Genomic DNA, 13,999 nt, shown 5'->3' on the forward strand with positions numbered 1-13,999 from the left:
CCATTGTATCTTCACATATTATCCTTTCAGCCAAACCATTCTTTCTCGTGCACCAGCATCAGATCAGAACTCCATCAACCCAATAAGGAACGCCGAGATGGCAAAAATACATGACCTAGATATGGACGAAATGGACGAGATTGGGACCAGGCTTGTGGACTTTGTGGAGCCTGCCAAGGCCAGTGCTACGGAGAGCGACGCATTTTGGCGCCCAGATATTTGCACACATATCATCCCAAGTGGCATAGGTGAGTTGAGAAGAAATGCACAATCATCTATACCAACTAAGCCTTGTCTTCCAGAGAGCCATCTAGAGGACTACTTGCATACTCTCCAGGCGACACCCATGGATCCTAGATTGATTAGAACCCGGGTCGATAATATCCTCCTAACTACCTTTGCTACCGTGAAAGACTTCTTCAATCGCTACACACCAAACATACAACCAGTATTGGACAATGTGCATTTGTCTTTTGGCCAGGCTGTGACTGGGCCAGAACCTGCCGGCGATGGCTCTTGCTGTCTGAGGAGCATTGCAGACACTATTCTCTGGTTTGGTGGGACGGAAAACCTGGAGGCAAATCTCGTCGTACAGAGAACAAAATATGAAGTGGATGGGAAGCTACCGCCTGCTATGCGTGAGTCTTGTTTTCCCGGATGTATCTCTATTTCGGTGACTGACTCTGTCATATTTAACCCCAGTCATCCTTTACTACAGCAGAGTGATTTCAGCAAGAAACATGGGGATATATGGAATTGTCACTAATAGCTACAAGTGGCGTTTCGTGTGGATGAAATGCAACAGTCAGGTAAGAAGTCTACGCCCACGATATAAATGGTTTGTGTTGCTAATATGGTTTATTCTCTAGTACTATGAGATTACGTTGGACTGGACAAATCAAAATGAGCGCAACTTGATTTTCGATAATCTATACCATATTATGGAGAGTGCGTTTGTTTTGGCCATAAGAGGACCTGGCCCGCTGATCCAGTTGAGAAGCATCCAGGAGAGATCTGGGTGCAGGATATGGAATAACAAGGCCGAGAGTGAGCGAGCCTGGGATGATTATGATGACTTATGATCAGGACGATCCCACTCCTCTCGCGAATAGTGCTTTTTCTTTTGCAGAGAATCGCCCTAGTGCCCTACAGTTAAGCGTGATTTCTGTCTATCATATTTTTATTGTTTACCCGGAAACAAAACATCAGCCCGGTCAGAGAAGTGTGAAGCTGACATTTTGATCTCTACCACCATCCTCCTAAAACTAGTCCCAACTTTCACACGCATAAAGAGCTGGAGGAACAGCCTTCGGGAAATAAAACCCCTTCTCGCTTATGATTTGCTATCCGTCATACCAAAAGAATGCAGCTAACAACTTCATGTTTGGAGAGTCTGCCTAGTGCACCTTGCTCCTCCACCTTGGTATCGAATCGGGCCTATAAAAAGGCCATCTCATCCACTTGGTTTCATAGCGCGTATGTGTAAATTTATACTCGATCCTTCTTCTCCATGACTATACATTCAATTTTCCTAGTTTCTCCAGGACTGTTTTCTGCCTGTCCAATCCATCTTCATCGAACGTCCGGTCTTCAAAACAAAGGGCAATGGTATCGTAAAATACACTGCCGGCACAATGTGTGACAAGCAGCTGCAACGAAGTACATTCCTGAATTGGCAGAAGCGACGGCACCCGAGACGCATTTGTTAGATTCCCATCTGAGTGGCTCGCGTCTTTACCAGTCTCAGGGTAGGTCTCGGCAAGGATCTGAGCTAGTGGCTTCCAGAGGGCCAGTTCAAGAAGCACACATCCTAATCCGTAGAGATCAAACGCCTTCCGGTACGATTGGCGATGAGCGCCCCGTGCCTTCGGGTGCCGATATAGATCTGCGTCAAGGGAGCCCCCCGGGAGCTGAGTTATGGCTAGACCATCTTTGGAGTCGGGCCTGGCATATTCGAACCCGACGAGGTGGGTCTTCTCGGGAAGAGTGTCATCGTCTGGAGCGAAGAATGCGATTATATTTTCCGATCGGATTCCTTTGTGTAGCCAGCCGGCTGTGTGCAGTTGGAGCACTGTCTCCGCCATATCCATTCCGATTCTCACGCGGCGGTTTAATGGAACAAGCGAGAATGTTCGGATGGCTGTATGCAGAGATTCATACCGCAAAGAATCCTTGAGTCCCTCTGTTTGAGACGGGTATCTGTACACAAAGCCGAATAGCGATCTTTCACGCCACGGCAGTAGCCCCTGCCATGGCAGAGTGTGGAAAGACGGATCATCCATTTTACTTAACAGCATGGCGAGTCGGCGGACATATTTAGCTAGTTGATCCCAGCCTGGATCTCCCGCGACCTTCCATTCCACAATGACGTTCTGTCCGTTGTAAAGCGCAGGCTCGATTCCCGTGTAATTCAAGGACTGTGTCGAGTCCTTGGGAGTCAGACGTCGTGGACGAAGTTCAAGGAGTTGGAGAGGAGTACCTCGCAACTCGGATCTCTGCTCTGAACCTTTAGATGGTGCTAGAAGCAGACGAATCTGTCGCAACGATGCAGCTGCAGCGAGAGCTTGGCTCGAGTCCGATGATGCAGGATTCAAGAGAGCATTGATAGTGGTCACTTCGCTAGGGTTACTGCAGTGTGTGATAAGATCCCTGAGCAACGAGTCCGACGCCGCATGAAGCCTTTCGCGATCCATCGAATCCAACAGATAATCCAGACGGTTGTTTAACTCAGCGATGTCGCTAACCACACGATCTGTCTTTTCCTTCCCTGTACTGGCCCAACGAAGACGTCGAATGGGACTATTTTGGCTTTGAATGGCTCGGGCTCGAAGACTCCCGGAATCAGCAGCCGTTAGATGGCGAAGGAATCTCGTTAAGCTCGAGGAAGTCTCGACGGTCTTCTCTTCCAGTTGCGTCGAGGTTAAAAGCTCATCATCGATGTCGAGATTATACTTGGATTTAAGCTTCTCGGCGGAGCTTAACAACTCTTGTTGCTCCTGCAGCAAACTCCCAGCGACGTCCCAGTTCAGTCGATTTGACGGGGAATTCGATTCGATTCCCGACCTTTTCCCCCATTGGATGAGTCGATAATATTCCCATTGCAGGCGCGACACGATCTGATCGCCATCCCTGCCCACGCTGTTCGCAAGGCAGATAAGCTTATATGTACTGACGCATGCCTCGAAAACCTGCACGGCGTTGACGATCGTTCCAAGTACTTCCATGCTCGCGTCACACAAAGGGCATCGGGAATAGTCAGACTGCGAGAAGGAAAAGGTGAAGAAGTGATCGAGCGCCAAGCGCCACGTCATGTCGAGCAGGATCCATCGCGAGGCTGACACCCCCCATCCCCCTCTCTACCCCTCCTGCTCTCTCTCTCGACTATCTTTGTCCAGAATACATGGGCCAGATCTTCATGTTAGCAGTTCTATGTCTCCGTATAGCTGGGTCGCGTGGTTGAGATATCCGATCTTGCCATGTCCCAGCCCTTTGCAATCAGACTCCAAGGAGTATTAGGAGGATTTGGCAAGCGAGCACCACCATCGACCCCACCACCTGTTGCTCGAACAGATGGGGCCGAAATCGAGGATTTGCTGGATCGCCTGTGTCGGCCAGTATCTGCGACTAACTCTAGGCTATCGCGAAGAGTGAGCGTCGACCGATGCAACCAAATCAGCGACATCCTGTTGAACAAAGGCAAACGCACCGGCGATGAAAGACTACTTGCCTGGAGTGAGCGACCCCGAATATACATTGTCCTGCGCAACATCCAGCGACTGGATCTGCTGGACCGCTTTGTGAAGGCCGAGTTGACCGACTTCCACATTCCGTTTAATGAGGACACGCTGCCAGTCTTTTTGCGCGAGAATGGCCTCCAAGAATCATTTTTGCACCACCAGGAGTACGTGCTTTCCCCGGGTGCAAAGGGTCTGGATAGCCATGGTGGACCGCACCTGAGCCTGCCGGGGAATGCACAGAGATACTTCTATTACAAGGGGACGCTTGGACAAGGGGGGTTTGGGTGAGTTCCCTAGAGTTCGACATTCAGGATGATTGAGTCTACTTGCTCAGGGGACTAACCATCCCCCTTTATGTCCAGAGTTGTCGACGCCGTAACCAGCCGACTGAGTCTCGAAGCTTATGCACGAAAACGCGTTCCCCGTGGGAGAGATACCGCGACCAACAGACTAGGGCAAAACTCTCTGATCCGGGAATTAACGTATCTGAAGACCCTTTCGCACACCCACCTGGTTCGATATGTTGCGTCTTACACCGACGAAAAGTACATTGCATTCCTGATGCAGCCCGTCGCAGACTATGACCTGGAGAAGCTGCTGCGTAATCTGGGGCGCGATGCGACTGGGGCCGAATGTCTGCGACCATTTTACGGCTGTCTGGCAGGGGCAATCCAGTATCTACATGAGAACAAGATCCGCCATCGGGATCTCAAGTCCCGGAATATTCTTATCAAGGATGGCCGTGCTTTCGTGGCGGATTTTGGAACAGCGTACAGCTGGAAGGGCTCAAAGCACAGTATAACCAACCATCGAGATGTCCCATATACGGCGGAGTACATTGCGCCAGAGATCGCCCTGCATAAGAGCCGCAGCACGGCGAGCGACATGTGGTCCTTAGGCGTGGTCTTCATGGAGATATCGACCGTGCTGTTGGGCAGCACTATTCGCAAGCTGAAAGCTCAACTGCATGGCTTTTCAAATCCGCGTGGGACTGAACCGTACTTGTGGGCGAACCCTCAAGTGATTAATACATGGATCGAGGAACTTACGACCTGTGCCGCGGTGCGAGAAGAAAGCATCGAACCATTGTCCTGGGTGCAAGATCTGTTGCAGGAGAAACCGAATAAGCGTCTGAAGGCCGGAGACCTGATGAAGCAGATTCGAGAATCACCGTCTTTTCACGCCTTCTGCTGTGTGGACTGCTGGCCGGTATACGAGGAGCGCTCCTTTCTCTATACCCGGCAAACCCAAGACAGCCAGGCTTTTGCCCCGGGTAATTCGGCGGATGTACAGGCTCAACTTACTGCGCTTTTAGAGCCCCCGGTCGACAAGGCTCGAGAGGTGGAGAAAAGCCAGACGATAGAGAATTGGTTGGATGATGTTGGCGACGAGGAGATGTCGCTGGCCTCGATGAGCATTAACACAGCTGCGTCTTCGGATATGGAGGTCCCTATCCAGATCATGGAGGACAGCTCGGCGTATCTCTCTGCAGAGAGCTCTGACGAGGAAAGAATGGTGCCGCTGGATACAATATCCATCACCGGTAGTTATGTATCGCTGCGCGAGACCAGCGAATTCCATAGTGGCCCGGAGAATGGTCAATCGGACATAACGACCACGCCACCAGAAGTTGGGACAGAATCCGCTCAGAATGTCACCGTTCGAGATCAAACGCCCAAAGATGATGTGACGAAGCTCGAGTCACAATATGACGGCTCACAAGTTGCGAATATATGGTCTCTCGCGGAGGCTGAATTAAATGTTTGGGCAGATGATAATCGGAGTGAAACAGCTGATGGAGGACCGGAGTTCCCAGCGGATATGCTACTATCATCCGGGCATACAATTTGGAAATACGACGAGTTCCTCTATTATCCGCCACCCCCTCTTGCCACTGAGAGCCCAACAGACAGCGCTCGTTCTCAAGAAGACAAGGAGTTGCTTCCAAAAATATCCTGCCAAGCGAGTGTCTCCGGTGAATATGATCAGACGAGCTCGTCTTCAAGCAACGACAGAGAGAGGATGACATTTCAAGAAATGCCAGCGTTTGAAAGTGCACAGCATGAATCAGAAGAAAAGGCAGAGCCCTGTCTCCATAAGGTACAGAATCATACATCGGGAACCATGGACCTGCAAGACAAGACACGGCAATCTGAACCCCGGAAAACGAAGGCAAAGACAAAGGATGAGAAGCATATCCCACCATCCAAGGAGCCACAGAGGGATGAGTCCAAAGGGAACATTGAGGCTATGTCAGCCTCACATCGGACACCCAGCCCGGAGATGAGAAAGCTGCGGTTTCAAGTACCAGAGCAAGCACCTCCTATCGATCATTCGCGGGATGACATCCCAGAATCAGGAGCAGAGACAAAAGATGAGCCGCATAAAACACCCAATTTAGAAGCAAAACTGCCTCTTAAAAAGACAGAAGGCCAGGCATCAAAAGCCAAGGCACAGTCGGCCAAGAAAGAAGCAGAGCCGAAAGTCGAGCCAACTATTTCCAAGAAGAGCTTCAAATCTCTCCACAAACAGGCACTCATATCAAGCGCAAAACAAACAGTAGCGGACAAAGGCCCGCTGAATTCGGTCTTCAGTCCCCAGGTGTATATGGACACAGCCTGGGAGGCAGCTTCCACTCAGGATACTAGAATCGTTCCAATCGACCGCCACAGGCTCAGTATGTGGAAGTGGCTAGATCGGGACCAGCACTTGCTAGAGAATTTCTGTATCGAAGGGACTGTGAATGCTGTGAGAACTCTCCTGAAGGAGGGCTGCAATCCGGGGACTAAATCCAAGCCCCGGCCAGTACCTCTTATCCGCGCCATTCAGGGACGCACATATCAGCACTACAAGTGCGTTCAGGAGTTGATTAAGCACGGTGCCAGCTTGAATGTCGTCGAGCGAAAGACTGGACGCACTCCCCTGCAGATCGCAATCGAGCTGTCCTTTTTCGCCGGCCATACCAATCTCGTCCGAGACCTGATCAACGCGGGAGCCGACACAAACAAACCCGACAATACCGGCAAACGACCAATCCTCAGCGTTTTCGACGCCCAAAAAACCGACGCCCTTGGAAAGCACCAACTCGATGCACTAGCGTGTCTTCTCGTCTCAGGCGGCGGGAAAGAGACAGAGGTCAATGTCTACACCCCTCGTACACACGACAGTCCGTTGCACTTTGCTATTCGACGGCGGAGCCCAATGGCCGTTGGTCTGTTACTCTTTCGCGGTGCATCCGTCAACGCCAAAACCAAAGCCGGTGCTACACCCCTCCTCCTGGCTGCAGCCCAATGGGCCGGGCCCTTGGTCGCGGATCAAGAGACGATTTTGGATCTCCTTCTTCAGAGACCAGATATCAATCTAAATGAGCATGCAGGCGTGCAGCGTCGAACCGCGCTCCATCAAGCGGTCTTTCGCGCCTCTCCCTTGGCTGTGGACATGCTGCTTGAAAAGGGGGCTGATATCTCGATCAAAGATTCTGATGATAAAACTGCGCGAGAATTAGCATCGGCGCTTGAAGAGACAAAATGGAAAGACGAAAGGGCTGAGATCATCCGACTCCTGGACAGAAAGATGACCGGTCGATCTAAAGTCATTTCCTAAGTGTCATCGCTGGAACCACCCGAGGGCTTTCAGAAAACGAAAATGAGAAAAGGGAAGAAACGAAGGAAAAGGATGTAATGTGCTTGGTTTTCAAAGCCAATCATTGTGACATACAGAAAGGAAGCAGGTATTCCTCATTACATAATTTAATATCAGGATAATAATGATTTCGGTCTGAGTTCACGAGCCGTGCCTTATTTATTTGCATCTGACTGCAACAAAGACCCTACGCGCTTTGAAAATGCTGTAATCACATTTAGCTTTTTACTAGAAATCAAAATTAAACTTTGATGTTGAGCAGGTTTAGTAAAATTCACAATAACGGTTACACATATTGCAACAAAACAATAAATTCAGCCATTCTATAAAGACGAGTCATGCGTATAAGAATGCAAGGTCGGAAACAATCTGGCGACAAAAATTCCACCCACTCAAGCAGAAAAGAGAGCGAGCCAGAGAACAACACTGACTACCAAGCTCTCCAATCAATTTCTTCCTTCTTTCTCATGAGCACACGCTTCTGCCGACGATAATAGCTGTCATCAGTGTCCAGAACTCCCATTTCCTCCAGAGTGTCGAGCACATGAATTACGTGGTCCTGGGAGTTCCAATTCGGAGTATCATGGTGGATAGGGGATTTCTCAGCGGCACGTCGGACGAGGCGAAGGTGATTAACACTCACCTCGCACATATAAACCTCATCCTTCAGGTCAAATAAGCCTAAGCCGTCGTAGTCGATCTTCTCCGGGTTATAATATTGCTGGCCAAGGTCTCCTTTTATTTGAAGGAAATTATCCCCTCCTAGGGGGTCATTGAAGTCGTCGAGCAGCAATCCCCAGTGATGAAAATGGTCACCAACGTTCATGATGAGGACTTTGAGCCCAACGGACGAGGTCATTTTGTTTATGGAACGGGGTTATGGATGTTGTAGGAAAGAAACAGCAGAAGATAGAGTATGGGCGTGATTGAGTAATGTTCGAGAAGGATACTGCCAAGGGTAGTTTACGAGAGTGGCTAGCTTCTTAGCAGTCTATGATATTGTTGAGATAAAAATGATAGGAATTCGTATAATGAGAATATTTATACTAGTAATCTACGCAGCACAAAGGATGTCTGAACAAAGCTGAGATTCGTGGTTGTTGAGCAGCGGATGAAAGTACCCGTTTGCTGATGAAAGGGTCCGGCGCATGGGACGTTTTCTTTGTTGAAATGTAGAGCCCAGGGATTTAGAACAAAAACAAACTTGAGATTGTTATATAGATTGTTTCATCAAGACACTTTAACGGGAATCTACTATTTCGCCAGCCAAGGTCTCTTACGATCCACAAATTTCTCAAACAAGCATGATAATAATAGATGGAATACAGTATCAGTATCACGGAGGACGCTTTCTAAGATTCTTCATTTGTGAAAGCATTTTGCTCAACGCGAAAGTCAATCTAGCTTGATGCTGTTCTTGATCGCTGTGTTGAAGAAAATTCTCAACACACATTAAAAATGTCATGTAATCCAGGACGTCACTTGTATTTCCCATTAGGGAGGTCGAAGGCAAAATAAAACAAGAAAAATAAAATAACGTTAAGTTAGACAACTCCAAGTGTGCTAATTGGCTCATAGCTTGATAGATATGGGGCCTTTTTCCAGTTTCTTTTAACTTTAAGGCTTCCTTCTTGATCATCCGTGGTCCTTATCCCGGAGATCACCAAATATCAAAGCAATTCGCACGTAAATTCTCGAAGTCTCAAGAGGAACTTAATCTTCTATGAGACTTCGGATTAAAAAAGACTAATTCCCTTTTGACTCTCCGACAGCTCTGAAACATCGGATGTACTCGTTGGATCTCATTTTCTAGCCATGCCACTTCCACCCCGTACTGAATGGAAAGCCCACCATCTATTAGATCTTGTTTCACGCGTTCCATGTTGTTGACATTACGGCCCACCGATCTTGACTCGCGCCGGCCCCAAGTCGGTAATCTCGTCCGTAGGGAATGATGATCGTCGTCTTTAGATCGCCGCGACATAATTATGGAGCCTTGATTGGATTTCCAGCCCGAAAGCCCCATAACTGTGGAGAGCGAAACCAGCTTCTGACGAACTCACGGAGATCCCCACCCCCGTGTACATTCGTCAGTCGGTCCCTGGTGTGTGGGCGGTTGTTTTTACTTTTTTACCATCTTCTCCGCCACAAAATCACTGCCAACAACTCCTAAAATATTTTCATCTCGCCCCGATGCATTGTCTGAAAGCATCGTCACCGGGTGTTCTACACCTCGGAATCGCGCTGTTAGCAGTCGGTGCCAATGCCACGCCCCTGACGAAGCGCACTGTCCAAGATTGGAATGAGGTTTGTATCTTGCTCTTGAGAAATTGAAGCTCCATCGCTGACTGGCTAGATTACGCCCTCCTCCGACCTCAAGTGGACGCCATGTTTCGACGAATTTCTCTGCACGAAGCTCCAGGTCCCTCTGGACTACGATAACTCGGATAATACGGACACTGCGTCGCTGGCATTCATCAAGCTCCCTGCTGAGCAGAACCCCGATTCTGCGCAGAGCCTGGTGTTGAACAACGGTTAGTCGGACAGGGCTTTCTTTTTGAACATGGCTAAACACTCACGAACAGGTGGGCCCGGCGCATCAGGAATCAGTTTCTTACTCTCGTATACCTCCAACCTTCGGCAGGCATTCGGATCCCAATATAACCTTGTCTCGTTTGACCCTCGCGGTGTTAACAACAGCGACCTTGTCGTCAACTGTTTCCGCGATGATACCGCAGCCCGACAGAACTTCACTACTGGCTTCTACGGCGAAGTTGCAAACGCATCCCCCTCGTCACTCGCAACACATCTGTCAGCTGTTCAGCTGTACGGAAAATGGTGCAGCGAGACTCTAAAAGAAAACGAGTCCGCGAAATATATCAGTACCCCGGCAGTCGCGCAGGATCTCTTGACATTTGCGAAAGCGGAAGCCAAAGCAGCTGGAAAGAGTGACTCAGACGCCAAGCTATGGTTTTATGCGATGAGTTACGGAACTGTTATCGGATCGACCTTCGCGTCGCTATTCCCGGACCACGTGGGTCGATTGATTCTGGATGGTGTTATGGATGGCGAGGATTACTACAACGGCGAATGGAGATCGCATTCCAAAGACTCAGATGCAGCCATTCTCACCTTTCCCGAGTTCTGTCACCAGGCCGGAGCAGAAAAGTGTGCTTTCTGGGGCCCATCTGAAAAGAACATCACAGATCGTATGGATGGTCTCCTCGCAAATCTCAAGTCGAAACCACCCATCGGGGATAAATCCACAGCCACATACTCTGACCTCATCTACTCTCTGACTATATCCTCCTATGGGCCGTTGAAGATGTTTCCCATGCTTGCGCAAGGCATGGCAGCATTGGAAAAGGGCGATGGCTCCGCAATCGCGTCGATGGGCAGCTGGCTGGCCGCCCAGTCATCTAACGACGCTCGCGCGCTCATCTCTTGTGTCGATACCTATGGACTCGCTTCCCTGACCGATCTGCAGTCTCTGACTGATTATGTGTCATATCTCACGGGAATGAGCAAGTATATCGGTCCGGCTATGGCGGAAATCGCACCTCGAGCCTTGTGCAGTGATTTAAAGCTGGATCTTCTCGCCGGGCCGAGTTTCAAGGGTATGTGAAAGCCATTATGTTCCATGAAAATCATAGAATTCTAATTGGAACAGGATCTTTACCGCCATCTAGCAGCAATACTGCATTCCCGATCATGTTCGCAAGTAACACCATTGATCCCGTGGCTCCGTTAGCAGGGTGAGTACCCACTTATATCTCTTGCCTGGTAGTATGGTACTAATTTACAAACTGCAGTGCAAAGAAGATGTCTCAGGCTTTCGCTAACTCCATACTTTTGACTCAGAACAATGTCGGAGTAAGTTGATCGATTTACTATATATTACTAGGGTACACTGACATTATAAACTAGCACACGGCCATTACCGCGGCTTCTAACTGCTACCTCGAAAAGATTAAGGAGTATCTGGGAGGAACAGTTCCCGACAAGGACGTGGCGTGTGATTGGGAGCGGATACCGTTCAAAGATGAGATCTTCATCTCTCCTATGTGAAGAAGGACATTGGCCGTCTCAGAATATTTACCACTCTTCAATATTCTCTTAAACTTCAAGTCCAACTCATTGTGCAACACATTAGTAGCATGAGCTACTGGGTTCTCGGTCACCAGACAGTGAGGAGTCGAAATGATATAAAGGTCCAATAGCTGGCATATCAACGGATCCTCACCCAACCCCACCCTTCTTGTATTATTTTAAACTTTTTGAAAAGTTATCTATTTTTTAATGAAGTGATTTCCTCAGAATGTCTAATGGTCTTTGGAACTTCCCTTTCTCGTATGATTGGTTTTTGTCAAGCTTCTATCGCGACAACTCATCTTTTCTATCTACAATTATTCTAGAAGACCACTGAAAATCGCGGGAGTTGTATTTGAAGGAAATATGAAGAATTTCAGTTTGTGGGCAAAATGTATGTTTTTTTGACTCTAGTGTGCATACATGAAAGCTCACAATGTTACCAATTCGCTCATAATCTTTGTTTGATACAGCTTGATGTTTTCTCCCAACCTACTCGGCATCTGAAGTATTAAGATCCTAATAAATTAGCCACGGTTTAAAGAAGAATATTGATAAAATAACCCGATTTACCTCAGTAGATACGCACGGTCTCGTTAGTTAGCCACTTGAAGCCCCAGTGCTCCTTTCTCAAGTCTTGCTGCGAGCCCCTCATACACTTCCTGTGACTTGTACGCCCTAGCCAGGTTGTTCATCACCTTGCCAACCTCCTCTTCATCGCGAGATAAAGCACCATGGTCTTTCTCGACCCATGACTGATCTGTGCCTTCGGTGGTAGGCTCTACAACTTGGGTGCTGAAGGCGACAGCGTCAAGGACCTCTCTCTGGGTAGTTCTACCCGGGACATCGGCGATTCCTTGAATGACTGTAGACAAAGTTAAGTTCAATCAGTCGTGACCGTCTTGAGCAAAAGCGAAGTCTATATAATGGGATGGATGCATACCAGGTCTGATCACGGTGAACGCATCGTCGAACCCATTTTCACCCTCCTTGTTCATGACAGGCCTATCTCTCGCCCGGATCTGCTTCGTCGCGCCAAGCACCACTAACAAAAAGCGACTGTATCGATTAGCCACGCCCTGAGAATGCCACTTCCATGCAGCTTCCTCTGCACAATCGCCCCGTAGAGACGCGCAAATAGATGTTGCGGCGGACAGTCCGCCAGAAAGAGCCAGGTGGACGCCCGAGGAGAAATACGGGTCGATGAATGCGCCAGCATCGCCGACTATACGCAGGTGGGAGCTGCCGTATGAAGAGGCATTGTAGGACCAGTCCGAGGCCTGCTTGATATCGCCGTCAAGGGTTGCAGGTTCCAGAAGGCGAGAGATTCCGCGCGCTCCTTCGACTGACTCTAAGTAGAAAGCTCGACTGGAGGTCACGGATGACATCTTTTTCTTCTTTGTTGCCATCTCCTGGTTCATGACCACGCCGATTGAAGTCGTTCCATTGTGCAGAGGGATAAACCAGACCCAGCCGCTGCCATCTATGTGGAATCAGTCGTTAGTATGGCCCCTAAAGTCTAGACCAGCCTGCGGTGGTCAAGGGAATAAACCAACCCTGAAGCGCCTCAAAGTACGGCTGGCCCTCTACCGGTGTTCCCACGCCATAAGGTGTCGCACCGCGCCAGTAGCCCCAGCTAGCAACGTTCTTGAGGTAATTGTTGAAGGTCCGGTTTTTCAAATACTTGGTGCTGGTGATACCAGCTCGACCACTTGCATCAACCAGGTATTGGAAATCAATCATGCCTGTCCGGCCATCTTTGGCTTTCCAACTAGCAGACACTGGTCTACCGGGAGACTCGACGTTATTTTCATCGGGAATGAACTCGATCGAGGTGACTTTGACGCCGTCAAAGGTCTTCGCTCCGGACTTTGTGGCGTGTTTGAACATCAGCTCATCGCACTCCGATCTGACAACGTTCCACGCGTAGGTTCCTGCGCCAGGCTCGAGAATAAAGTCGGTGTCTAGGATGGTCAGTCGATGTTTGACATGTAGAGGGTCCACTTACAAGCTTCCTTTTGGTTGTTCAACTTGAATGCAGCTCCGTTCTGCAATCGTTTAGTATATACTGGTGGTGGGGGTCCAGATAGACAAATACCTTTCTCACGAACCCATAGTTCACGAACGTGTCATCCAAATCGATGAACTTTAGAAGTGGTCGAATTGAGGCGACGAGGCTTTCACCGATATGATATCTAAAAATGTAAGTGATAACAGTCTAGGGATTTAGACAAGACCCTCTAACCTTGGAAACACGTCCGCCTCCAACAGCACCGTGTCGACACCTTCCCGTGCCAGTGCTGACGCCGCATAAGTGCCTCCCGGGCCACCTCCGATTACGAGTACTGTTGCTTTGGTTGGAATGGTCATTTTCGTGAACCACAGATTGATCAGGTCGTGCTAGCCTGGAGATGTGTCATTGGGGCCGGACTTCTTGGTTCAGATATACTTGCTATCCGGGGATATGCTCTCGCTCAGCAGCAAGTTGCTTGTCGGAGATATAGAGGCTATTGCCCTTCATTACAGGTATT

The 13,999-nt window shown here is 49.1% G+C and overlaps 6 protein-coding genes across 6 annotated transcripts; 3 read left to right on the plus strand and 3 right to left on the minus strand.

The window, feature by feature from the left end:
• Window positions 1-97: 97 nt before the first annotated feature.
• P170DRAFT_424442 (uncharacterized protein) lies at window positions 98-1,082 on the plus strand (the record flags this gene model as incomplete). Its single annotated transcript, XM_024847569.1, has 4 exons — window positions 98-248; window positions 303-638; window positions 703-809; window positions 870-1,082. 4 exons carry the CDS (start codon window positions 98-100, stop codon window positions 1,080-1,082), a joined length of 807 nt encoding a protein of 268 aa, XP_024705315.1.
• A 432-nt stretch (window positions 1,083-1,514) lies between these two features.
• On the minus strand, window positions 1,515-3,311 carry P170DRAFT_424443 (uncharacterized protein; the record flags this gene model as incomplete). The annotated part of the gene is made up of 1 exon (XM_024847570.1): window positions 1,515-3,311. One exon carries the CDS (start codon window positions 3,309-3,311, stop codon window positions 1,515-1,517), a length of 1,797 nt encoding a protein of 598 aa, XP_024705316.1.
• Window positions 3,312-4,091: 780 nt separating this feature from the next.
• On the plus strand, window positions 4,092-4,667 carry P170DRAFT_491607 (protein kinase family protein; the record flags this gene model as incomplete). The annotated part of the gene is made up of 1 exon (XM_024854023.1): window positions 4,092-4,667. A coding segment is annotated over one exon (576 nt), but the record flags the coding sequence as incomplete, so codon positions are not given.
• Window positions 4,668-7,809: 3,142 nt separating this feature from the next.
• P170DRAFT_473590 (uncharacterized protein) lies at window positions 7,810-8,205 on the minus strand (the record flags this gene model as incomplete). Its single annotated transcript, XM_024853062.1, has 1 exon — window positions 7,810-8,205. One exon carries the CDS (start codon window positions 8,203-8,205, stop codon window positions 7,810-7,812), a length of 396 nt encoding a protein of 131 aa, XP_024705318.1.
• A 1,367-nt stretch (window positions 8,206-9,572) lies between these two features.
• P170DRAFT_445420 (alpha/beta-hydrolase) lies at window positions 9,573-11,447 on the plus strand (the record flags this gene model as incomplete). Its single annotated transcript, XM_024850707.1, has 6 exons — window positions 9,573-9,686; window positions 9,736-9,913; window positions 9,965-10,996; window positions 11,050-11,134; window positions 11,192-11,252; window positions 11,307-11,447. The coding sequence occupies 6 exons, from the start codon at window positions 9,573-9,575 to the stop codon at window positions 11,445-11,447; spliced, it is 1,611 nt and encodes a 536-aa protein (XP_024705319.1).
• Window positions 11,448-12,064: 617 nt separating this feature from the next.
• On the minus strand, window positions 12,065-13,838 carry P170DRAFT_424447 (NAD(P)/FAD-dependent oxidoreductase; the record flags this gene model as incomplete). Its single annotated transcript, XM_024847571.1, has 6 exons — window positions 12,065-12,333; window positions 12,412-12,951; window positions 13,025-13,432; window positions 13,477-13,516; window positions 13,567-13,663; window positions 13,714-13,838. 6 exons carry the CDS (start codon window positions 13,836-13,838, stop codon window positions 12,065-12,067), a joined length of 1,479 nt encoding a protein of 492 aa, XP_024705320.1.
• Between the last annotated feature and the right edge of the window lie 161 nt (window positions 13,839-13,999).

This window comes from Aspergillus steynii (genome assembly GCF_002849105.1).
Source record: "Aspergillus steynii IBT 23096 chromosome Unknown P170scaffold_3, whole genome shotgun sequence".
Taxonomy (NCBI): Eukaryota; Fungi; Ascomycota; class Eurotiomycetes; order Eurotiales; family Aspergillaceae; genus Aspergillus; species Aspergillus steynii.